This window comes from Tamandua tetradactyla, chromosome 3 (genome assembly GCF_023851605.1).
Source record: "Tamandua tetradactyla isolate mTamTet1 chromosome 3, mTamTet1.pri, whole genome shotgun sequence".
NCBI lineage: Eukaryota > Metazoa > Chordata > Mammalia > Pilosa > Myrmecophagidae > Tamandua > Tamandua tetradactyla.
In genome coordinates this window covers 107,549,285-107,576,796 of record NC_135329.1, presented here as the reverse complement: position 1 = coordinate 107,576,796, position 27,512 = coordinate 107,549,285, and the positions used below count along the sequence as shown (strand labels likewise).

General features: G+C 36.3%; 1 protein-coding gene across 1 annotated transcript in view; it reads right to left on the bottom strand.

Moving 5' to 3' along the window:
- Positions 1 to 27,385, bottom strand: part of HNMT (histamine N-methyltransferase) — a 48,797-nt gene extending 21,412 nt beyond the window's left edge. The window contains exons 1-2 of the mRNA XM_077153680.1: positions 27,058 to 27,385; positions 11,552 to 11,604 (exon numbers count right to left, since the gene is read on the bottom strand). Coding sequence (XP_077009795.1) covers positions 11,552 to 11,604; positions 27,058 to 27,194 — 190 coding nt within the window. The 5' untranslated portion in view covers positions 27,195 to 27,385. The remainder of the gene's footprint in view (positions 1 to 11,551; positions 11,605 to 27,057) is intronic.
- Between the last annotated feature and the right edge of the window lie 127 nt (positions 27,386 to 27,512).

The window sequence follows — 27,512 nt, the reverse complement described above, 5'->3', positions numbered from 1 at the left end:
AGGAAAAATTTTATTCTATTACATGTTGCATTAAGATTACTATCTTCCTTGTTGCCTCTACTAGATTATCAGGCAAAAAAAAAATTGTTTCTGGGGAGAAAGATTGTCCAGATAACTCTGTGTGCGGTGATAAAAAATAATTTCAGCTATGGGTTTGCAACAACAGTAAGAACAATCTGATTTGGAGCTGCAGAGTGAAAGATAGAAGATTCCTAACAAGACTCTTTTTTCTCTCTTCTCTGGTCTCAATTTTGCCCTCCCTCCTCTTACCTCATAACCCATGCCCACACCTCCAGTGCCACAGAACTGAAGTAGTTCTGTTAGTATGGAAAGCTGAGTGTAGAATATTAAAGTAGCTGTAGGGTCACAGGGAGGGGATTATAAATATAAACTTTAAGTCAAAAGGACATTGCCACTTGCTTTTCTGTGTCTTCTGACCCTGGCCTAAGAAATCTATAGCTAGAATGCTTTGTACCTGCAAGAAGCCTAAAAAAACCCATGCTACCATATGGTCTATGAAATATAAACTTAGAGAAAATACCCCAAAAGGTGCTGAACACGGAAGTCTAGAGAAACTTGATTGACGGCTCAGGAAAGACTGAATTCTGCCTTAATATTTAATTTATAAATTTTAACCTAATATAAATCTTGAATGTCACTTCAGCACACACATAGAGGGAGGGTGAATTCTATACCTACAATATTGCACTGTTTAAAACATGATATTTCTGTTATTCCCAGTTTCTTAAAGAAATGCTAACTTTCTAACTTTCCTTATGCTCAAAGACAGGGGCTGTAAGATGAAATGACCTGAAATGGCAAAGGGAGTTCAAGGTGCTCACATGATAAGCGTGATTTCATTAATACGAGGACAATGCACATTCTCTCCTCTGTCTCTTAACCTTCATGTTGTCTCATCTGAGCTTCGTTCCAATAGCCTGCTGCCACAATGGTGTTTAAAACAAAAATCTTGCTGAAGGAAATTATCAGTCATTTATCCCCTAGTGTGAGTGAAGAATCTGAGAGCCTGCTGTCCTTGTGGAGTAAGCAGCAGAAAATAATTGACAGAAAACAAGTATCTCAAGGAACAGACCTTGGACAAACCCCAATCCCTTCATCAACAGAATCCTCCCATCATCATGGCTAATGAGTGGTCCTGAATCTACAGGCACTGAAGAAAAGCTCTGCAAATGTACAATCCATCAGAGATTGGTCTTAAAGTATTTGTGCAGATATGCTACTATTACAGATCAATTAAAAGCTGTCAAAGGAGAACATTCACATACAGAGCAGTCCTTTGGATTTCAGTCTAGTAGCTGAAGGAGATACCAGAAAAGCCAGTGAGTCTCGTGCATTTACAAAATTATGCTTTTAGTTGGCTTTAAAAGCTAAAAAACTAATACATTCACTGTACAAAACATGAGTCATAGGGAAAGGTATAAAGTAGAAAATGAAACAAACATTTTTACTGCTAGAGAAAACCAAAAGTTAACATCTTGGTTTATTTCTAACTAACCCTTTTTTTTTTTTTTTTTAGAAAATTATTTTTAGTCTACATTGGTGCAATCATATATAATCCATAATAAACTCTTTTCACTTGAGACGAAAAGCATGAATATTTCAACATTTTTTAAAAGTGCCATTTGTACTGGCTGTATAATATTCCTTATATGAGTGTGTGGAATAATTGACTTCATTACTAATCTTTAAATGTATATATATATATATCAATACATACTTATATTTATATGTGGAAATATACATTTATATATAGTTAATTTTATATATAATTAACTTTATATACATTTGTTTTAATTTTTTGATATTATGAAGAGCCACCAATGCACCATAATTTTTTACGGAAAAATCTTAATTGTCTTAAATTTCGGAACTACTTGAATTAGAACTAGTGGTTAAAAGAGACTCTTGGTTCCTGGCAGTTCGGTATGAATTTGAGGATTAACTTCTCCATTTGTACCAAAAAGGCTCCTGGGGTTTTAATAAGGATCGCACTGAATTTGTAGTGAGTTAAATCAGGATAGGTCATAATCATATGTACTAGAGGCCTTATAGAAAAGACCAGAGAGAGAAAAGCCAGGGGGGATAGACAAAAGCTAGAGGTAAATGAAACCTGGAAGAGAAAGGAGAAAATGCTACAATGTGCATTGCCAGGTGATAGACACACCAAGGACTAAGGATCGTCGGCAGACAGCCCCATAATCCACCTTCTTTGGGGAAAAAACACCGACTAGCTGACACCTTGATTTTGGACTTCTAGCCTTAAAACCATGAGCCAATAAAATTCTGTTGTAAAGGCACAAAAAAGATTCTTGGACTATGGTACTATTACACACACACACACACACACACACACACACACACACACATGCCTAAGGGCAAGGGTGCCAGCTGCTCAGAAAGGACCCAGGCCTTTGAAGACCGTAACCAAGGACCTAGAGGCCCCCAAACAGCACCACCTGTTCAGCTGGTGGAGAATTCGGAGATGAAGAAGGGGGCGTCCAGGAGGAAGCAGCAAGAGCACTGAAGGCAGAGCAAATAGAGTCTATTTGACATATATTTTAATATTTCAACAACCCGCATGGCCAGGACAGTGTACATTCAGGTGAATATCAGAACTGTTCTTGGTATATAATGCTAAATTATTTTTAGGAAAATTTTGTTTCATTTTATTGCCTTACTTTACGCACATGAAAGTTTCCGCATCACCATAAACTTATCAGGATCACATATTATGGGCTTTTAAAACTTCTTGAATTGCTCTCAGTTAAAATGTGAACTTTTCCTTGAATAGACTTCCTATATTTAAATATATATATCTTAGCTCACTAATCAAACATGTTTTCATAATTTCTATTAGTTTGTTATTGTTCATAGAAACAAAACTATAGGAGATTCTGTAGCTGACCCCCCTCTCTGTAACCCCTAAATCTCTTATAGCATATATTACTTGGTTCACCATCTATAAAATGAAGATAGTAACAGACCCCCATACCATGGTTGCATGGCATATGTGTATTAAATGACAAAGTTTTATTCAATGGTGCATGTCCGGTAGATGTCTACTCACCAACTAACAGACTGGCTCATAAATTGGTACAAGAACTGGCAAGAACAATACTATCTGATGGCAGCACAATAATATGAGTGAAATGAATGAAGCTGAGTGTGAGTATGGTTGAGGGAGAAGGGCTTATGGCACGTATGACATCAGAAGGAAAAATAGAGGATAAAGACTGATATAGCATAACTTAGAAATGTCTAGAGTAGAGTAGATGGTGATTAAATGCACAAATATAAGAAGGTTTTTTGCATGAGGGAGAACAAATGAGTCTCAACATTGCAAGGTGTTGAAAATGGGATGGTATACAGGAAAAAAATACAGTCAATACAAAATAGGTCTACAGCTAACATAATATTGTAATATACTTCCATTGAATGTAACAAAAGCAGCATGCCAAAACTAAATGTAAATAAGTGGGGCATATGGGGTAGGGGTGTAGGAATCTTTGTGGAAGAAAAGGAAATGTCCTTGTATAGATTATGGTGGTGAAAGCATGGCTATGTAATTATAGTGGGAACCATTGATTTTTTACTTAGGTTGGAAGGTATGATGTGTGAAGAAAAGACTAGGCTTGTACAGAGTAATATCCCAATAAATCCCAGAGTGATTTGAACAGTGAATAAAAAAGTATTTGCAAAGTCCCCTTGGGGGAATGGCGAGAAAGGGAGAAAATTCAACTTTCCCATTTGGAGAATTCCTGATATTTTCACAAGCAGTGGGGACAACCAAAGTAATAGGCCGACCCCTCAATCCTGGGGTTTATTCATATGAAACTTATCCCCACAAAGGATGGGCAAAGCCTACTTAAAATTACGCCTGAAAAAACAAACAAACAAACAAAATGAATAGGGAGATACAAGTGCTGGAGAAAATGCTGAGAGAGAAATGTACCTATTTACTGTTGGTAGGGAAGCTGAGAGGTGAAGCCCCTTGGAGGGAGTGTGGTGGTTCCACAGGAGGCTAGGGGCAGGACTGCCATATGATCCTGCAACCCTACTGCTAGGTATATACCCAGAGACAGGGAGAGTGGGGACATGAGTGGACATTTGCACGCAGGAGCTTATGGTGATTGTGTTCATGATCTGCAATGGATGGAAGTGGTCTAAGAGTTCATTGATTGAGGAATGGAAAGGGGAACTGTATTGTATGCATACAATGGTCTACTGAGAAGCTGCAAGAAGGAATGAAGCTGTGAGACATGCAACTACGTGAATGAACCTCTAGGACAGTTAAGTTGAATGAAATGTCGGATACAAAAAGATAAATATTATCATGTCTCATTCATACGAACTATAATATACAAACTTGAAGAACTGAAATCAAGAATATAAGTTATCAGGTTAAGGCCTGTTATAAAGATTCTTATATTATAAGACCCCTTATGGCAGCACATCTACTCCATTATTGTAACTGTTATTTCTAAATTCTGAGATGTTGAACTATTGCATGTTAACATGGTTGCTCCATGGAACTTCAGGGCTTTGTGGGACATGAGACCCAGAGCTAAAGCCCTAAGGCTATGAAAGTCAGCATTACCCCAAACAGTAACAGTTCAAAAAGTTGAAAAAAAGGATCAGACTTCAATTAGAGATATGAATGAAGGTAATCTGAATAGGACTAAGATAAACCAGAACACAGGGTAAAGGATGATATGGAATATTTTAAAACTTCAACTTCTGTGTGAGACCAAAGGAAGAAATGTTCATTTGGTGCAAAATTTATATTTTTGGTAGCACACTGTGTAATTTAACTCATATGGTCAGTTTATTCAAACACCATAATTACTTGTAATCTTGAATAGGGAGGGAGATTGTGTTGGTTTGTACAGGTCAATGTGATACCCTGACACATCCCAGAGTAACCTGCACAAAGAATAAAAAAGTATTTGCAAAGCCCCTTGGAGGGACTGGAGGAGGAAATATTCAACATCCTCACCTGGGGAAGACCAGATATTTTTGCAAGCAGTGGGGACAACCAATTTAATAGGCTGAGCCCTCTATCTTGGGGGTTGTCCTTATGAAACTTACTTCTGTAAAGGAGAAGCTAAGCCTACTTATAACTATGTCTGAGAGTCACCCCTGGAGAACCTCTTTTGTTGCTCAGATATAGCCTCTCTCTCCAAGCCAACTCAGCAGGTAAACTCACTGCCCTCCCCCCATATGGGACATGACTCCCAAGGGTGTAAATCTCCCCGGCAACACAGGACAGAAATCCCAGGATGAGCTGGAACCTGGCATCAAAGGATTGAGAAAGCCTTCTTGACAAAAAGGGGGAAGAGAAATGAGACAAAATAAAGTCTCAGTGACTGTGAGATTTCAAACAGTTGAGCAGTTATTCTGGAGGTTATTCTTATGTATTATACATACTCCTTTTTAGTTTGTGTATTGGAGTGGCTGGAGGGAAGCACCTGAAACTGCTGAACTGTGATTCCTGAAAATAACTGCCTAACTATATAGCTTTTACAATAGGACTATGTGATTGTGAAAACCTTGTATCTGATGCTCCTTTTATCTAGGCTATGGACAGATGAGTAAAAAATAAGAACAAAAAATAAATAATGGGGGAGGGGATAAAGGGTTAAAAAATTGGACCAATTGCAACACTAGTGGTCAATGAGAGGGAGGGGTGAGGGGTATGGCATGTATGGGGTTTTTGTTTTTCTCTTTATTTCTCTTTCTGGAGTGATGCAAATGTTCTAAAAATGATCATGGTGATGAATACACAACTATGTGATGATATTGCAAGCCACTGACTGTATACTTTGGATGAATTGTATGGTGCGTTGAGAAGACTTTAATAAAAATATTTAAAAAAAAAAAAAAAGAGTACTGGCAAGATAAAAACCTGCCCCACTGCAAAAACACAGATAGCCACATGCCATGGACTTTCAAGTAGGTTATAGGTAATCAAAACTGTGAATGAAAAGCATTCAAAAGTTAACAAAAAAGAATGCGTATCTATCATATTGTTTTTATGTATCTTACCTATATCAGGCTATTACTGTGTTCATATTAATTCAAAGTAAAAAGACTTTATAACTAAGTTTATTTGCTTTTCTAAGTATACAGTCATTTAGTCTACAAATAATGATAGTTTTGTCTTCACTGGGCTCATTATCTTTCGTTTTCCTGTTTCAAGCTTTATTGCATTAGCCAGAATGATCTTGTTTATTCTGCTTTTAATGACAGTGACTCCAATATTGTAGCACTATGTTTAGTTCAGTAATGTATCTGTCTTTAACAATTCTTCCATGTTCTCTGAAAGTTTTAAATATAATACAATGGGGTAAATTATTTAGGCATATTAAATATGGAGAACAGTTTATTTTTTAGATACTAATTGTGAGTGCCTTTAACAATACTCAACATACAAGGCCCCAGAATATGGCCATATGAAGTCCTAAATCCTGTAGATTAGTGTATCACTGGGCTCCATCTCTCCCTAATAATGGAGTAACTGCTACCAGGCTGCACATGAGTAAAACAGTTCCTACTCCGTTTGCCATAAACAATTAGAATCTGGACTAAAAATTATCCACATAGTTAGAAGTCCCATTTAAATTCCTTTTCCTCAATACAAACAAATATGGCAAGAGTCACAATCTGGAGAAATGCCTACCTCTTTTACCAAGTTACTCATAAAACCACAGATTCTTAGGAAGGAAATCTTCTTCATTGGTCTAAGAAATCAGTGCTTGAGACTCTTCTAAAGCATGTATGAAAAGTACTTTTTCAGGCTATGCTGACTCTCCTAGCATGACAGATAGCTCTTTATCTCCCAAGTGTGCCCTTCCAGTTCTAGACAGATTTGATCATAAGGAAGTTTATATTAAATCAAAAAATCACTCTCTGGAGCTCTTAACCATTGACCCTCTGGAGGCAAATGTTCAATAGTTTAACAGGAAATATTCAAAGATGATGATCAGAGCATTCAAGCTCTTTTTTCTGGGCAAAACATACCCAAATTCCCTTTATTTTCCCAATCATCCTGAGCCTTGCTGACACAGACTTTTGCCTTAATTCAGACCATTGTAAAACTTTAACCTTCGTTTCCTACCACCTTTTGACTTCTCAATGTGACATCCTGGCTCTTCCAGCTTCTGCTCTAATTATATTCATTCTACCTCTGCCCACTATCTTCGAGCATTAAACGTCTGTGTCACCTTAACAGATCATTATTGAAAGCAGATGAGATTAATAACTTGATCAAATTATTTTCAGAAGTAGCTGGCCATTTCTAAGTACCTGAACTCTCCTTTCCCAAGTCAATAAACTTTTATATCCGTTTAGCGCAACCTTCTGGACAGGATGCAAAGAGATCTGAGCTTTGTTCTGTCTTGATAGTCCTCTGATTTCTTATTTATAAAATGGGAATGTTAATAATCTCTAAGCTTCCTTCTATTTTTTTATTCCCAAATGAAGGCTCATGTCCATATGTTGCAGAATAAGAAGACAGGCTATTTTAACATATATCAGCAAAATCATTAAAAATTTTGAGAGGGTTTATATCAGTTATAATCACATGAGTTGCTTTAGTGGATTAAAAAAATTAGCTATAAAGATGTACTTGATTTTATTATATGTGGAATAGTAATTGAGTCAGAACATAATAGGGAAATAAGAAAAAGCAGAAAACTGAATAAAAGATTATTGAGATCTGAATTATAATCCTGCCTAACCCATAAACAATTTTCTGGCCTCTGAACATAAGAATTGAACAGCAGGGCAGACAAAATGCTTCTCTGTAAGGAGAGCCCAGAGCAAGAGCACATCGCCCATTACTGCCTTCTGGAACATTTTTTTCTAGGCATGAATGTGTGTATTGTGACTGAATATAGGATTCTCCTTTACCAAAACAGAACTGGGTTTCTTTTCCTCCTTGTACCATCTAGCAGAAAGACAACACTCATTAAAAGTTGAATGATAATGAAGCTCCACTGGGTAGTTTTATTTAGGAAGCATCAACGTTGACAGTGGACCAAAAGCATATTTTATGAAACTTAGAATACAGAGCAATTTACTCTCAACATCTAAAAACACTGCTGAAATTAACATAATATGAATATCTCAGGACACTAAACAAAGCAATCCTAGCTGCTCATTTTGTTTCATTAAAACATATGCACACAAGTTCATGCACATACATATATTATATACAACGTTATAGTTCGCAGTTTGGGATCAGTAAAAACTACAGCTTCTGTATTTTTGCTCATGATTTGGTTTCCTTCTAATTTCCCATGGGTTTATTGTTTTTTTTTTTTCAGGTCACATAATATTTATGTCATTTTCCTATCATTAGGTCATATAATTTATGGATAACTGCGCCTGTTCATCTATTGAATTCTTTTATGCAGGTGATTAAAGTCTACATAAAAAAAAGACTATCATAGATTTCCTTTCTTTTGAGCTGCTTAGAAACCTAACTTTGAACTGAGTTGTGAAACACCTTTTTCAAAACCTTACATTCTCTCCTAAACTGTGGAATTTATCTCCACATAAATGTCAGCCTCTAAAGAAGGGAGGCAGTTAGAATGGTCATTGCCCAAATATCCCAAAAGTTTGGGAGAAGGAGGAGCTGTATCAAAGAAGATAGGAATTAACAAACTGAGTGTGAATCTTACAGTGATATTTCTTTTTAGTCTCCAGTGTCTCAGAGCAGCTTGAAGGAAACACCTGAAATGCTGGCACTGTAACCCATACCATACTTTCAAATTTGTTCTAAAACTGCTAGTTAAAATGTACTTTAAAATTTATTGGATTTTTTGGTATATATATGTTATATTTCACAATTTTTCTAAAAACTGAAAAAAATAGAAGTCTAATGAAAATGGTTCTAAAGCACAAAGGTAATCTGATTAAATAGACAAATAAATACTTTTTATGAAGAAAGAGCAAGGCAGAAAAGAGTGCACATGAACCCTCTGCTCATGCGTCTGAAGAGAAAACCAAGTAATGCCCTAAAACACATGAGCATGAGGTGCTAAAAAAGCAGCAATTTCCTTTAGGGAGGTTTTTGGTTTCCTTGCTTTGGGTATATTTTTCCCAGTGTGGTGGGGAAAAGTAGTTGCACTTTTATAAATGAAGAGAGAGTATCTGTAGTAAAGATATCCAGAGAACGTTCTGCAGATATCTGGGCAACGAAGAAGAGAATAACCTAGTAAGAGAAACCAGAGAGACCCTAAGAGATGGGCACTGAGCACAAGGTCCCGGACGGGGCCAATGGCCTCGTTTGCGAGGGACTGGAATCAGTGCCAGATTTGGGAGGATACTCAAGCCACAGGGTACTACAAAACTCTCAGGCATGCTGAGGATGATACAACATGCAAGGAGTCCATTTCTCTAAGGCATGGATAGGAAGTTCCTCATTGTATATTCAAATATCGTCTCTCTGCCTGGTGTTTGAACTTAGGCAACTATAGGCTATTAGACAGCCATCACCCATGTGCTACAGAACCATCTCACCCAGTGAAGTAGGGTATCCACCCTCCATTAAAAAACACTGTTCTTTCAAACCAAGGGCATCTAGACCTAGATATTTAAAACGTATTGCTTTTGATTTCATGTTGCTTTCTCGGACAGTGAATCCTAAGTATCCATAGTTTGCATTTCTTGAAGCTCTTGTGTTTCTGATAAATTTCTTATGAAGAGTGACCTTAAAGGGCAGCTGTATTCCCTCCAAGGCAGAGCCTGTTATTAATACAGTGCTAGGGCTCAGTCAGAAGAACTCCTAGCATTCCTCAATTTGTTTTGATAACTTCTCTATATTAGCTCCTATCTGCACCCTATGTAACATTTCACTGTGCAGGCCAAATATTCCTTTCTTTAGATACTTATAAGATGCTTATAAGCATCTGTATAAATTTACATTAGAAATTCAATTAATTTTACATTAAAAGGTCAATTAACTTGCCCATGATGGAGAATTGTTTTTAATTATTTTTCCTTGCAGGGCTTTTCTTCTTGTCCAAGTACAAGTGACACGATTAAATGATAGTAATATTGCCTGTTGGTTTGCTGAAACTCATGTGTAAAACACACTGGAGATGACTGTCCTATTAATTAATAGGACATTCTTTGGACAATTCATCACTATTAATCCTTTAGACCTAAAATATCATAATCAAGAATAGAGTATTTTAGCTTAAATACTCTATAATATTATTCATGGCAATATTCTTCATAATTTGTTCTTGTTGGCTTCTATTTTCTTGTTGAAAGATGACAGTAAAGTAAAATGATTATAATCATTAGTCCTTATTACATATTATCATAGTACATTTTAGGCAAAATGGAAAAATAATGACATTAAAGCCTGGCTATCCCATTACATCAGAGGCTTTGTGGTTATTTTAGTGCTAAAATGGACTATAGGTCAACTCATTGGTGTGACAATATGTGTGTACATATTCTGTGTCAATCAAAAAAAAACAATGAACATACATATAAATAATAATTACTGATACATTTTATATATTAATATATTAACTCAAATCTCCAGATGACTAACAATTTAAAAATAAAAAACACTACTCAGGAACTTGACATGAAGCAAAATTGTATTGTTTTATTACTGCAAAAGGGACCAGCCTTCACCTTACTGGAGCAGTAATGATATATACTAAGCACTTTATAGGTATTATTTATATAATTCTCACACAAAGCAATGAGATAAAATTCACTGTTACCATGTCCCAAGTGTCCCAATGAGCAAACTGAGGCTTACATTTCAGCCAAGGTCACCCAGTTCATAAACGACAGAGTAAGAAACTACCCTCAGGTCAAACTGTCTTTTTGAGCTTTCCACTTTCTCTTAGGAAAAAAAGCCCTTGCTTTGATATTAGTAAGACTAAGAAACACTTGGAGGTTTGGCAATGTTTTGAATGCTTCAGGGCAGTTCTGGAACTAAATTGGAGGAAGGGGATGGGTAGGCCACTGCAACTCTGAGTGGCTCCACCAGAGTTTAAGTCAACTACACCATTAAGCACATATTTTACCACAGTGAGACTTCTCAGTGAAAGAAGTTGTGCTCTGATTTATATTTATATTTCAGTGCACACTCCTGTATCACCTTATGGACAAATAATTTGCACTTCAGTCCCTGGACCAAGCTCTCAGTAACCTTGGCTTAGACAAGGTCTCATGAGACTTTCCTTTTCCACAAACATTTAAGTCATTTTGTATAAAAGTTATCCTTAAATTTATTCAATGTGCTTCCATTTACACTAAAGAATAAGGCAGCCAGATCTCTTACCCACATCACAGGTAGTAATGAAGTCTGATGTCCTAAACACTATAAATCTATAGGAGCTATACTCTTAGTTGAAGTCGTATTGCTGTTGCTAGGTTTAATAGGGTGATCTCTTTGAAAAGCAAAGGAAAACAGCTCTCCTAAAATATTATCAATATTCCCTTCAAAGAGCATGATGTTTAGAGTGAAATGAAAATTTCTTAAAAATGTTATTCATACCTGCACCTCCTCCAATGCTTAGAATCTTAATTTCTGATTTTGTGTTTCCAATCCTGTAAAAAAGAATTGCACAGCTTAAGAACAATGTGCTAAGTACTGTATTAAATTACTAGAAACAGAAACTAGGCCACATGAAAACTGAATATATTCCTGTCTTTAGAGTTTATCATTAGAACTATAGGTTCCATTCATTAATGATCGTGAATTGAGAAACTTTTAGAAAAACACTAAAAAATGTCTCAAGAGTAGGAAACACCATTTGTCTGGAGATTGTCTGGAGGACAAAAACAGAAAAATGGGCCTTGGAGTCTGGCGATATAATAAGCAATTCGTTGCAGATGCAAGGAAAGATAAGACGATTCATACTACCTTCAAGATGTCTGCCTTCTTTTCTTTCTTTTTTCCTATCTTCCTTTCCATGAACAAATGTTTACTAAACATTGATTATGTGCTCTCCAAGCCACCAAAGATATAAAAACAATTAAGACGTTACTTTGTTCGCAAGTTGAAGTACGAGATACTAAGGCCCAGAACCACGGCTTTGGTCCAGGAAGGCAGCGGAAAATATGGACTTGGAAGAATACTGGAAGGACTTGATAACTGAACAGCTGGAAAAATGTGCAATGTAATCCTGCAGCTGGAAAATGCTTAGTACAGTCTTTGGTAGCAAGAAAATACTTCTTATAATTACTTCACTCAAGCAGCTTTGATTCACTTCAAGCCCAAAAGCCCTTGCTGGCATAGTATGCTGTAATTTAACTTCAAAAGTTTGCTCTCTGTTCCTGGTTACATTAATAAGACGTTCCAGCTCTACTTTCAAGGATAAGGTAATGTTCAAAGCGGGATCAAATACCACATGGACTAATAAATAAGTACCTTACTCCCTTTGAAGGGCAAAATCAAAGCCTGAATTATAAGCAGAAAGAGGTCTATAAGTAACAAACTGTTAACTTATCTTAACCTAACTTATCTTAACTTTACAAACTCATCTTATTTATTAATTTAAAAAATTAACAACAAAAACTTATCATATCATTCCATTCTACATATATAATCAGTAATTCTTAATATCATCACATAATTGCATAATCATCATCTCTTAGAACATTTGCATCGATTTAGAAAAAGCAATAAAAAGACAACAGAAAAAGAAATAAAACAATAACAGAAAAAAAAAGATTATACATACCATACCCCATACCCCTCACTTTCATTTATCACTAGCATTTCAAACTAAATTTATTTTAACATTTGTTCCCCCATTATTTATTTTTATTTCATATGTTCTACTCATCTGTTGATATGGTAGATAAAAGGAGCATCAGACACTTCTCAGAAGAGGAAATACAAATGGCCAAAAGGCACATGAAGAGATGATCAATGTCCCTGGCCATTAGAGAAATGCAAATCAAAACCACAATGAGATATCATCTCATACCCGCCAGAATGGCCATTATCAACAAAACAGAAAATGACAAGTGCTAGAGAGGATGTGGAGAAAGAGGCACACTTATTCACTGTTGGTGGGAATGTCAAATGCTGCAACCGCTGTGGAAGGCAATTTGGCGGTTCCTCAAAAAGCTGAATATAGAATTGCCATATGACCCAGCAATACTATTGCTAGATATCTACTCAGAGGACTAAGGGCAAAGACACAAATGGACATTTGCACACCAATGTTTATAGCAGCATTATTTACAATTGCAAGGAGATGGAAACAGCCAAAATGTCCATCAATAGGCGAGTGGCTAAACAAACTATGGTATATACACACGATGGAATATTATGCAGCTTTAAGACAGAATAAACTTATGAAGTATGTAACAACATGGATGGACCTTGAGAACATTATGCTGAGTGAGACTAGCCAAAAACTAAAGGACAAATACTGTATGGTCTCACTGATATGAACTGACATTAGTGAATAAACTTGGAATATTTCCTTGGTAACAGAGACCATCAGGAGATAGAAACAGGGTAAGATATTGGGTAATTGGAGCTGAGGGGATACAGACTGCAACAGGACTGGATACAAAAACTCAGAAATGGACAGCACAATACTACCTAACTGTAATACAATTATGTTAAAACACTGAAAGAAGCTGCATGTGAGAATGATAGAGGGAAGAGGGCTGGGGACATAAATGAAATCAGAAAGAAAGATAGATGTTAAAGATTGAGATAGTATAATCTAGGAATGCCTAGAGTGTATAATAATAGTGAAATGTACAATGTATAAATTTTTAAAATATTTTTGCACGAGGAAGAACAAAGGAATGTCATTACTGCAGGGTGCTGAAAATAGATGGTAATTAATATTTTAAAATATCACCTTATGTGTGAGACTAAAGCAAAAAATGTTTGTTACAAAATTTATATTTTGACTAGTGCATTTCCTAATATAACTTATATAGATAGTTTGATTGAATGCCATAAGTACTTAGAATCTCAGGTAGCACATGAGATTTTGTTGGTTTGTCCAGAGTGATGCCCCGATGAATCCCAGAGTGATTCGATCAGTGAGTCAAAAAGTATTTGCAAAGCCCCCTTCAGGGAATGGTGAGAACAGGGAGAAATTCAACTTCCCCAAGTTGAATTCTTGATATTCTCACAAGCAGTGTAGACAACAAAAGCTATAGGCTGAGCCCCCAGTCTTGGGGTTTGTTCATATGAAACTTAACCCCACAGAGGATAGGTCAAGTCTACTTAAAATTTAGGCCTAAGAGTCACCCACAAGAGAGCCTCTTTTGTTGCTCAGATGTGGCCTCTCTCTCCAGCCAACATGATCTTACCACCCTTCCCCTCTCCGTGTGGGACATGACTCCAGGGGTGTGGACCTTCCTGGCAATGTGGAACAGAGATCCTGGAATGAGCTGAGAAAAACCCTAGAATGAACTGAGCCTTAACATCAAGGGATTGAGAGAACCTTCTGGACCAAAAGGGGGAAGAGTGAAATGAGACTAAGTGTCAATGGCTGAGAGTTTCCAAACAGAGTCAAAAGGTTATCCTTATGCATTAAGTAGATATCACCTTGTTGTTCAAGATGTAGTGGAGAGGCTGGAGGGAACTGCCTGAAAATGTAGAGCTGTGGTCCAGTAGCCATGTTTCTTGATGATGATTGAACAATGATATAGCTTTTACAATATGACTCTGTGATTACAAAGTTATCTTAACAAACTTGCTGACCAAACAAGATGAAGCAGGCAACCATTACTCAACTTTAATAAATCCTGTGGCTTTTACTTAGGCTTTTTTCTCTTATTTTCTGTTTTCTTCTGGATCCTTGGCATTTTGTTGTCCCATTGGGGTATTCAAATCACCTTTTTCACTTTGAGCTGGACATGAAAAGTTTCCCTCCAGCTCCCTGTGAATGCATTCTCAATAAACTCACTTTCTCACCAAAACAGAGACCTGTTTCTTTTAACACAGGATCAGGAAGGCCTAACTATTGAAGACTGCATGTTCGAACAGTAACAGATTCGCTTTTAGATTGACATGAAGGGTCAGAAAAAATATGAGTATACAATAAATAATAAGTTTCTAGCTTGGATGAATGCTGGCGCCAAAAAGGTAGCTAGATAATATAGTTTGATGGCAAGTTTACAAGTTTGTTTTGTTTTCTTGAATTTTAATTCAGCAGACATCTAAATATGCAAGATTTACAATGAGTGGTAGAGACATCAGGGTCAACAAAGACTTCCAAAGAATTATCATCATAAGGTTAACGGTCACAACTAGGAGAAAAGATTCTACCACCTAAGGTTGGAAAAGTCAGAGAAGTAGGACAAATTCTCCTTAAAGAAAGAAGAGGAAAGCAACCAAGTCAGAGAGGCCCTAGGAGAATAAAGGAATGTGAAAACCATCAATAGTATCAAAGGGAGCAGAGTGAAATACTATAAAAAATAAAAATAAATAAAAATGGAAACTCTCCACTGAATTTGAAAGGAGATGTGAATATCTTTGATAACATTTTAAAATAAAGTTGAAGGCAGAAGTCAGATGGCATTGGGATTAAAAAGTAAACTTGGTAAAAAGGAAACAGACCTACTTGTTCATAAAATAGGATGAACAAGTGAAAGTAGAAAAGGGATGACTACTAAAAGGGAAACATGAAAGGAAGGAGCAGTGTCTGTTTTAAGTTTTAGGATGGCAAGAAAACCTGTTTGTGGCTGAAGAAGAAGGACCTACACAAAGTTAGAGGGGAAAGACAGGATGAATCAAGATTCTTGAAGAAGCTAGAGAAGATAGGGTCAGGGACACTGATTTATGAGTTGCTTTCCCTAATTTTACTTATATTCCAACCCATGATCCTTAATACACCCATCCCTACCTACGCCCTTTGTTAATTCTTAAAAATGCTTACCTGTGGACAGCCTATTGAGCAATGGAACAAGCACCTAAATGTTACCTCAAATGAATTACTTATCTCTGTGCCTTTATTGTCTATGAAATAGGATTGTTAAAAATAATAGCTAGAGTGACAACAACATAGCAAAGTTAAGACATTCCCTAGAGAAGTCCTCCCTCCGAATCAACTAATAAAAGAACACAACCCACTAAATCTCATTGCTGGAGGACAATGGAGATTGCATATTTGAAGAAGGAGAAAAAGAATCTCCTAGATCAGAATGTCAAACACCAAAGATAAAGAGAAAACTATTGAAGCAGCAAAAGAAATGCAATTTGTCACACATAAGGGATCATCAATAAGACCAAATGCCAATTTCTCATCAGAAACCATGGGGGTAAGAAGGCATTTGTATGAATACATAAGGTACGGATAGAAAACCTGCCAGACAAGAATTTTTTATCTGGCAAAATTGTCCTTCAAAGATGGGGAAGAGTTCAAAATATTCACAGAAAAATAGTAACAGAGAGTTTGTTAACAAGAGATCTGCCCTACAAGAAATAGCAAAGGGAGTTCTGCAGGCTGAAAGAGAGGCTTGGAGGAGAGTAAACAAATGAAGATTATCATAAAGGTAACTAAAAGAATAAAAAAGAGAGATAAGTGGGAATGAAAAACAAATGCAATAAAGAGCATTAAAAAAATCAAAAGTGATCCTTCAAAAAGATCAATACAAATGGCAAGCCCTTAGCTAGAATGACAAAGAGAAAAAAAGGAGACACAAATAAATAAACTTAAGATTTGAAAGGGGGGAACATTACTATAGACCACACACAAAGGAAAAGACTCATGTGAGGATACTATGAAAAACTGTTTACCAACAAGTTAGACAACCTACATGAAATAGACAAATTCCTAGAAACACAAACAACTTCCACTGCCTCTGGACAAATAGAAGATCGCAACAGAGAAACTACAAGTAAAGAGATTGTATCAGTGATTAAAAGCTTCACAAAAAAACTAAACGAGGACCAGACGGCCTCACAGGTGAATTCTATCAATCATACCAAGAAGAGTTAATAACAATCCTGGTCAAATTCTTCCAGAAAATTGAAGAGGAGGGAAGACTACCCAACTCATTCGTTGAAGTCAACATCACTCCCATACCAAAGCCAAATAAAGAAACTAAAATTTCTCTATTAAACATAGATGCAAAAAATCCTCAATAAAATACTGGCAGATCGAATCCAACTGCACAATAAAGAATTATACACCATGATGAAGAGGGTTTTAATCCCATGTGTGCAAGGATGGTTCAGCACAAGAAAATCAAGGAAGTAATAAACCACATTAACATACAGAAAAAGATCCACATGATCAATTCAATCAATGCAGAAAAGGCATTTGACAAAACCCAGCATTCATTCCTGATAAAACACTTCAAAAGATAGGAATGGAAGGAAACTTTCTAAACATGATCAAGGGCATATATGAAAAACCCACAGCTAACACTGTACTCCATGGTGAAAGAATGAAAGTTTTCCCATTGAGAGTGGGACTCTCAAGGGTGCTCAATGTCACCAGTGTTATTTGACATAGTGCTATATGTTCTAACCAGAGCAATTAGTCAAGAAAAAGAAATAAATGGCATCCAAATTGGAAAGGAAGAAGTAAAGCTTTCACTATTTGCAGAGGATATGATCCTATACCTAGAAAGCCGTGAAAAATCTACAACAAAGTAACTAAACCTAGTAAAGAGTTCAACAAAGTGGTGAGATACAAGAGTAACACTTAAAAATCAGTAGTGTTTCTATTCACTAGTAATAAGCAATCTGAAAAGGAAATCAGGAAAAAAATCCATTTACAATAGTGTATTATTCAGGGTTCTCTAGAGAAACAGAGCCAACAGGAGATATTTATAAATATGAAATTTATAAAGGGGTCTCATGCAACCATGGGAATGGAAGTGTTCAAAATCCATAGGGCAGGCTGTGAAGCTGGCAGCTCTAATGAAGGGTCTGGATGAACTCCACAGGAGAGGCTCGCTGGTTGAAGAAGCAGTGAAAGAGTCTCTCTTCTTCCTTAAAAATGGTCAACTGATTGGAATAACTCATGGATGGGAGACGTACCTCAGTTGATCACAGACATAATCAGTCACAGATGTAATCAGTCACAGATGCAATCAAGTGACTGATCATTTAATACACCAGCCTTCAGGTTCATCAATCAACTATGAAATACGCTTGCAGCAACGGTCAGGCCAGTGCTTGCCTGACAAGACAACTGGGCACATCCACTTCGCCAAGTTGACACCAGAACCTAACTATCACAAATAGCAACTAAAAGAATCAAATATCTAGTAATAAACTTAACCAAGGATGTTCAGAAAACCACAAAGCATTTGTGCCAGTTTGAAGGTATTATGTATCCCAGAAAAGCCATATTTTAATCCTGGCTCAATCTTGTGAGAACAGCCATTTCCTTTAATTCTGATTCAGTACTGTACTCTGGGAACTTTCGATTAGATTATTTCTATGGAGATGTGAGCACACCCAATAGTGGGTGTGATCTTTTCATTAGATGGAGATATGACTCCACCTATTCCAGTGATTAGTTTACTGGAATCTTTTAAAAGAAGAAATACTTTGGAAAGCATCAGAAATGACAGAAATAACAGAGCCAACAAAAACTTCAGAGCAGAGCAGACACAGATGCCAACACTTGGAGAACAGAGATATTGATACTTGGAGAAGCAGACATTGCCATGAGATGTTAAGCAAGCCAGAACATGGAGAGAGCCAAGGGAAGCCAACAGATGAAAGTCAGCCCTGGAGAAGCAAAGTGAGGAACCCCCACAGGAATAGAGGCTGAAAGCAACAGAGCCCAGGAGCAAGGGACCAGCAGATGCCAGCCACATGACTACCCAGTGGACACTGGTGTTTCTGACTCATCAGCCTTACTTGAATTAAGGTATCTTTCCCTGGATGTTCAAGTTTGGACAATTTTATAGACTTAGAACTGTAAACTTGTAATTTATTAAATTCCCCTTTTCAAAAGCTGGTTCAGTTCTGGTATTTCACATTCCAGCAGCTGGCAAACTAATACAGCACTGCTAAAAGAGATCAAAGAAAATCTAAATAAATATAAGAATATTTCACACTCATAGCTTGGAAGGTTAAAAATTGTTATGATGTCAATTCTACCCACAATGATTTACAGATTCAACGTAATCTCCATGAAAAAATTCAACAGCCTACTTTGCAGAACTGGAAAAGCCAATTACCAATTTTTTTCTGAACAAAATCATCTTCAAAAAGAAAAATGAAATTGATGGACTTTCACTTTCTGACTTTAAAGCACATTACAAATCTACAGCATAGTATTGGCATAACAATAGACATACTGACCAAAAGAATCAAACTGAGGGTTCAGAAATTGTACCTCATTTCTATGGTAATTTGATTTTTGAAAGGTTGCCAAGTCCCCCCAACTGCAACAGAGCAGTTTCTTTAACAAGTGGTGGTGGAAGAAATGGATATCCATATCCAAAAGAATGAAAGAGGAAGCTGATCTTACACTTTATACAGAAATTAACTCAAAATGGATCAAAAATCTAAATATAAAACCCAGAACCACTAAACTAGAAGAAAATGTAGGAACTCATCTTCATGACCTTGTGGTAGGAGTTTCTCAGATCTTATACCCAAAGCACAAGGAACGAAAGGCAAAATAGATAAATGGGACCGCTTCAAAACTGAAGACTTTTACACTTCAAAGAACTTCGTCAAAAGGGTGAAAGGGCAGCCAACTTGATGGGAGAGAATATTTGGAAAGCACATATCCGATAAGGGTTTAGTATTCAGAATATACAAGGAAATCCTACAGTTCAGCAATAAAAAGACAAACAACCCAATAAAAAATGAACAAAATGCTTGAAGAGACATTTTTCCAAAGAGGCAATACAAAGGGCTAAAAAGTACATGGAAAGATGTTCAACATCACTAGCTATTAGGGAAATGCAAATCAAAGCCACAATGAGGTCACATTTCACACCTACTAGAATGGCCACTATCAATCAAACTGAAAACTGCAAGTGTCGAAGAGGATGTGGAAACACAGGGACACTTATTCACTGCTGGTGGGAATGTAAAATGGTATAGCTGCTGGGGAAAACAGTTGGCAGTTCCTCAGGAAACTAAGTATAGAACTGCCTTATGATTCAGCAGTCCTGCTACAAGGTAAATACTCAAAAGAACTGAAAGCAGGGACATACACAGACATTTGCACATTGATGTCCATAACTACATTAATCACAATTGCCAAAAAATGCAAATAAGCCAAGTGTCATCAACCAATGAATGGATAAACAAAATATTTATATATATATATATACACACATGATAGATTATCATTCAACTGTAAGAAGAGATGAAGTCCTGATGAATGTGACAACATGGATGAACCTTGGGGACATTATGTTGCATGAAATGAGCCAGACACAAATGGACAAATTTTGTATGATCTCACTAACACGAATTAAATATAATGACCAAAGTCATGGAGCTATTATCTAAAATATAGGTTACCAGAAGATAAAATGAGTGTAAAGAATGGGGAGTTGATGCTTACTTTGTAAAGAATTTTTAATAGCGTTTAATAGGATTATAAATTTTTGGAAATGGATAGAGGTAATGGTAGCACATTATCATGAGTGTAATTAACAGCAGTGAATAAGTGATCGTGGTTGAAAGGGAAACTTTAGGGTCTTGTATGTCACTAGAAGGAAAGCTAGAGGATAAAACATAGGACTGTATAAGACAGTGAACCCGTTGTAGGTGATGACTATGGTTAATACAACAATTGTAAGGTTGTTTCATGAACAAGAAAAAATGCATGTCAGTATTACAAGCTGTTAATAAGAGGGAGGTATATGGGGAAAAACATACCTAATACAAACTACGAACTATAGTAAACGATATTTAATATACATCCATCAATTGTAACAAAAGCATCATACCAATGCTAAGTTGATAATAATGGGGTACAAGGTGTATGGAGGTTTTCTTTTGGGAGCAATGAAAATGTTCTAAAGTTGACTGTGATGATGAAAGCACAATTCTGATTATACTGAAAGCCACTGACTGCACACAGTGGATGGATCGTATGGTATGTGAATGAAACTGTTTCTTAAAAAAAAGAACAGACTGGTGTATGAGAACACTGTACTTTTTACACAGTTTTTCTGTGGACCTGCAAATTCTTTATTAAAAAATTTTTTTAAAGATACTGCATCAAAAAAATAATAGCCAACTCACAAATGAGCTGTGAGGATTAATGAGTTAATTCATATTAATCTCTTACAAATATGTCTGCAGATGTCAAGCACCCAACATATGTTAGCAATTATTATTCTAGTACACAGTTAAGTGAGTCAAATAAATTAACTCTTTTAATCTCACAACTCTTCCATGAGTTTGATTCTACTATCCTATTTTGTATATTATTGTGATAATATTTATTGAAATATAATTATTGAAAACATTATTTTCCAGGAAAGGGTCCAAATGTAACATTACCTAAAATACCTTTACTATTTATAGCTATATAGTGAACACCTCCCCTCAGCCCTGAAGTGGGATTGAAGAATTCCTCTCCAGGCAAACAAACTCTCCAGGGTTATTTCCCATATTGACATGTGGGGATCTCCCAGCAAACAACTGAATCTATGCCCAAATACTACAGTGAATCACCTACTCAACTAAGCCTTGTCCTATATAGACAAGAAGCTGCTTTTCAGTCCTCATTATTTGGTTAGATGGACATCCAAGATTCATCAGGTAGTTGGAAAAATATTCTAACATGAGAGACAGAGACCAAGAGAAACAAAAAAGAAATTCAGAAAGAAGATGCAGGGAACAGAGGAAAGTTTTATAAAAGCTAAAAGAAGGTATTGCATCTGTGAAAGGTGAACAGGATGCTATAAAAAAAATGAATATTCCTGGAAATTGAAAAATAGAATAAAAGAAAATTAATAGAAGGACTGAAAAATAAAGTCTTAGGAAATTATAAATATAAGAAAATTAGAGAATCAACTAAGGGATATTTTGTTTGATGAAGAGAAGTTCCAGAAATAGAAAATGAGAATAGGAATGATTAAATATAGCAAAGTTCCCAGAACTGAAAGATATGAATCTTAATTGACAGGCTCCAGGGAGTACCCCCAAAAATGGGTAAAACAGTCATCATCTTAAAATTTCAGAATACTAGAGATAAGAGACTATCCTCAAAGCTTCCATGTAGGGGAAACAAACAAATGAAAAAACAAATAACACTAACAAGAAAGTCCCATGCCAAAAATCAGGAATTTGAACGGCAGTAGATTTCTCACCAGCAACTCTAGTAGCTAAAAGACAATGAAAAGAAAATGCGTTGGAACTTCTCTTATAAAACCATTTTCAGCATAGAGCTCTATATTCAGCCAAACTATCTAATAAAGACAAGTATGAAGTAAAGACATTTTCAAACATATAGTCTCAAAAAGTTCACCTCCCAAATACCCTTTCTTAGGGAGCTCTTAAAGGATAAACTTAATAAAAATGGACTAAAAATAAAAAATAAAAATAAGCCCTGGGAGTCTCTTGACCAGAAGGCGTAGTCAATTCCCTGAGCAAAAGTAGTAAAGCAGGCCAAGAACAAATCAGTCCAGGTTGGAAGAGAACAGATAGTTCCAGGAAAGATGTTCCCATGGGAAAAAGAGATTTCTTGTTCTGTTTGAATATACCGAGAGGAGATTAAAACTTTAGCTTGGTGTATAAGTAGTATGTTTGTATACAGACTGCACATAATCAGAAATCAATTTGATAACTCTTCACTAAGTTTTCTGAACATGTATACTTTTTTTCAAGAACAGAGTTCACGAAGGGGAGAAGCGACAGAGATACTACAAACAATGCAAGGAAGAAATGTATGCTTGAGTTTGGAACACAGCGAGGCATTTATATACTTTATACTCACAACACACAAATGATTACTTTATAATATGCTTAAAATATCTTAGTTCAACCCAGCACTAACTTCCAAGATCAGAAGAGTTCCAAGTTTGGAATATAATTAACTTTTCAATATTTAAGGGATTTATATCCAGAAAAAAACTCAATTTTTTCTCAACATTCCCATGCTGAATAATACTAGGAACAGGTTAGTTTACAAAATTAAGTTATGGCTTCTAAAAACTAGTTCAACACTCTATTTATTCAAATGCTACTTTCTTATTTAAAGGTCTTACAAGTTTCATCCCTTTTCATCCCATGAGATCATCTTAGGTTATTCTTTATCTCCTTTTTAATTTCTTTCAGCATTTTTATTCCTTTAATATTACGGTCTTACACTATGCCCTGAAACAAGTATACTCTAACTGAACTATACACTCTTGAAGCTAAGAATTAGGTCTTCCCTATTCATGACAGCATTTACTAACAAAAATATACTGATTGACATTAACAAAGCCACTACAAATTCAAATTCTTTCACATACTGAGTTAACAAATGACAAAGTAACCAAAAGCCAGATTCTTTGAAATTCAGGTATGCGAGGCTATAAAAAAAATTATTTATATTTCTTATTAAGCTTAACTGATTTCCTACATAGGATATATTTGCAGCAAACATATTCTTATTTTATTATACTTGATAAGTGTGATCGTTACCAAATACACTGCTCAGTTCATGTAACATCATCTGTCCAGTTAGGCCATTTTTAAGAGGAATTTTGAGAATATACTTATAATACTAGTTTATTTTATCAGTAAGCTTGTACAAATTTAGGGAGAATATACTCAAGCAGAATAAAATCGCATTCACTTCAAAAATTTATCATAAAATTCCTTTTAATGCAGGTTGAAAAAAAATCATTTCATATCTTAAAACTACAAACAACTTTAAAAGTACATTGACTGTCAAGTTCTCTAATTGTTTAAGTTTTCCTAAGCCTAAACCCAGGAAAATTTTTCCATATTTCTCAAAGACCTTTCATTTTACTTACTGAAATTTGGTAATTAGATCCTATTCAGTTACTCTCATCTCAAGGCTAGTCATATTTTAATAATGATCTGATTACTGCAGCTACCACTGCAAAGGTATTACTGGGAAAAAAATAATTTTAGCAGACATGGCCTATTCCACATCATTTTCTATGTTTAACATTTCTAATCTTGAAGCCCAGTAAAAAGAATTCTAAACCATACCCCTGCCATCTTGCGACACCGAGCTCCCTCCCCGTAACTGCTTTAGGTGGTTCGGTCCTGGGGTAGGGATTAGTAAGGACAAGACTGAACTTGGATTTGAAAGTTTTAGGTGAGGGCTGGTGGGATTTGAGAGTCCCTATGCCCTTTTTTGAACAATTCTTTATTATTAGATCTATTTCACTAGAAGTTGTGACCAGGCCAACTGGAAAAGGTCCTTGCTTTTCCCAGAGGCAATCCTCTGGCAACCTTTTGCAGCTTTAGGGAAATTCCAGGGCAGTTTGTTTCTCATGTCCAGTTTTGTCTACAGTAATTACAAAAATTAAGGTTTTGAACCTTGCCTCAGATGATGTGATTTGAGGTGATGTTGTTACTGGACAAAGACGGTGGGTTCTTTTGCATGATATGCTCAAATGACCAATTCCTGAGACAACAGGTTTCAAAGAGAGAACAAATTTACAACTAGGTGTGCAGCAGATCAGATGGCCTATCAGCCCAAAATTTGTCTCCCACAACTGCAGTAATTCTGATAGTTTTATAGAGTTAAAAGAGGGGAGGGTTTAGAATAATGAGCACAGTGGACCCAGCTGATGTAATTAGAGATGATCTAATTATTGAACATGCAGATTGATTTCATGCTTAGTCACTTAACCTACGTAAGAAAATGGCAGCCTTAAAATGCTGATGGCTGTGATTTTTAGTATGATGGCCGTGATTTTTAGTATTACAACAAGGTATAAGTGACTTGAGGCTAACATTTAAACTACTGTGCATGTCAGGTGTATCCCTTTTGGTTAGATCCAGTCTCAGCTGTCAAGATAACTCTGAACTTGGGATGGGTTAGTTCTGGCCTGACCCAAGACCCTTTACTACTAAACATTAGTGGTTGTGTTTAGTGATTACAAGACTCTAAAGTTGAAAAGCTGGATGATGGGTGCAAATGAAGGTTAAGTGACAAGACTTTTACAATCTCAGGGGCAGAAGATAAAGGCTATACAATCATTATCAGAGATCAAGGCAGATGGATTACAATCTAGAGGTTTCAGGAATTTCCCTCTATCTATTCCAATTTACCAGAAAGTGAAAAGGAATGTGTATATAATGATTCAGTAATCAGAATCATGCCTTAAATCCTAATTTCTCAGTTACTATGTGATGGGGGAAGAAAAATGTGTTTTTTCATTTAGCTGTTTTAATACAATAAAATAAGGATTAGAATAATATGTTATTTAGAATCAGGAAAGAAAACTCCCTAAGAAACAACAAAAAGATTTCAAAGCACTAGAAGTTGTTGCTTCTAGAGTTAAGACTCAGGGGTGGGAGTGGGTGGGGCAAGGGACTGTTATTTTGCTGTTGTTGTTATTATAAGCTTTTTGGAACAGTTTGACTTAAAAATATGTGCATGTCCTTAATAAAAATGAAAAGTTAAGCAGGCACATTGCCTATTTACAAATAACTTTCAGCAAACAGCTTAGACATCTTTCAGTTATCTCCTTCCAAACATCACTTTCAGAAAAAACTTTCTTAATAAATGACACTTAGTTCACACCATTCCTAATTATATGTTACCATTAGGATACAAACTTGATTATGACCCTGAAAATTTCTGTCTCAAAAATTTTAAATTCAGTACTTCCAACTGGACACACCTTAAAGGCAGGGGGAGAAGGGGTCATCATTTACTACATTATATTCATCCATAGAACCTCTTCAAACCAAACTATATGCCTGAAAAAAAAAGCAATAAGCTGCAGACATTAAACACAGACTTTTAGTACTAGAAGGAAACAAATACTAACTTGTTACCTTTGCTTTTAGAAATGAGCTAAAAGGCCCAAAGAAGTAAACTATAATTAGTTGCTAGGTAAGAAATCGTTTTTGCCATCTGCTTTGATTTCTTGCTTCATTATTCTATTATGTATTAATCATTATTATTTAATACCCTTTTTAAAAACTGACATGTAAAAACCAAACCACAGGAATAGAAAATAGAAAGGGAGGGAGAATACAATGTTCATCCAATGTCTGATTTGGTGAGGCAGGAGGGCTGCCCTGGGGAAAGAATTTCAGGCCTTCAGTAGCAAAATCCAGAAAAGATAAAATATTAGTCTCCTTTGCTGTTACAAATTGGACACAGTCAGTCATTTCTTCCCCGTTTTCCATCATTATTTCATGAAATAAGTTACAGCAATCCATCCCCAGATAGATGATTTGATTATCTTTAGCACGTGGAATCATTACTCTCATAATGCTTATCAGCTCTGGCACAAATTGAACACATTAATCACCCTCCCCCCCCTCCCCCAAAAAAAAGAAAGAAAGAAAAAAAGTGTGAGTAAGATAGGAACTAGTGACTTTCACTGACAGTAGGAAAATGTTCCTTTTTTAGGTTCAAGAAGCTAATATTAAGTTGAAATGAACAAATTTTTTTGAGTGATAATCATAATAATGAAGAAAAGTGAATTTAAATGGGTATTAATTGAACTGAGAGGCACGCACGCAATCCTCAGGGTCAAATAGTATTTGGCAATCACTTAAATTGGGTTCTAATGAAAAGATATCAGACTCCATTTGCATTGATTTGAAATGTAAAATTTGGAGGAAGGCTGAAAAATCTGAGTTCGAAGATATGTATTTTATCTTTTCCTAAATAAACACGGATTATGTGCCTTTAAATGGTTAAGGCTTATCTCTTCGTAGCTGGAAATACACCCAGAATTGAACCCTTGAATGCTTAAAGTAAAGGGGTCTAACTAAGCACCGCCGGGGAAGCAGGGCAGCGGGAGGGGCCGAGACGGAGCTGCCGTCACTAACTCACCCTTATCCCTGCGCGCAGCCTCCTGCGCTGGGCTGAGCCATCTATCACTTCACAAAGCGAGCCCGAGGCTTGTCCCTTGGACAAAATGTCCCCTTTTCGTTACCTGGCTATTATGCCTGGCAGCTTCTTGTCCAGGAATTCCTGCATGCACTGATGTTCCGTGGAACTGTTGAGAAACCTCCGGAAAGATTCAATATACCTGCTGTGATCAGAAAACAAGCTCCTCATGGAAGATGCCATATTTGGTTTATTAAGGAAGACAGGGAGGGAAGGAAGGTTTAACTTCCCCTCCTTCCCTTCCCACTTCCCTGTTTCTCTCCCCACCCCCACCAGTTTCTATCCAAAAGAGGGCTGCTTTGAATTTAACGTGAAACAAAGCCTCCCACGCAGAGCTCATTACTAAGGCACTATTTGTCTCGGACTTTGCGCTGCTACTTTAACCCTACGCAGTTTTTTATGAGGCAATAAACACACTGTTAAAACTTGTTTTACAACTCCCAAAGTTCACAAAGCGCCTGAAAACAAAGCTTGCCTTCAAATCACTTCCTGTTTTGTCAG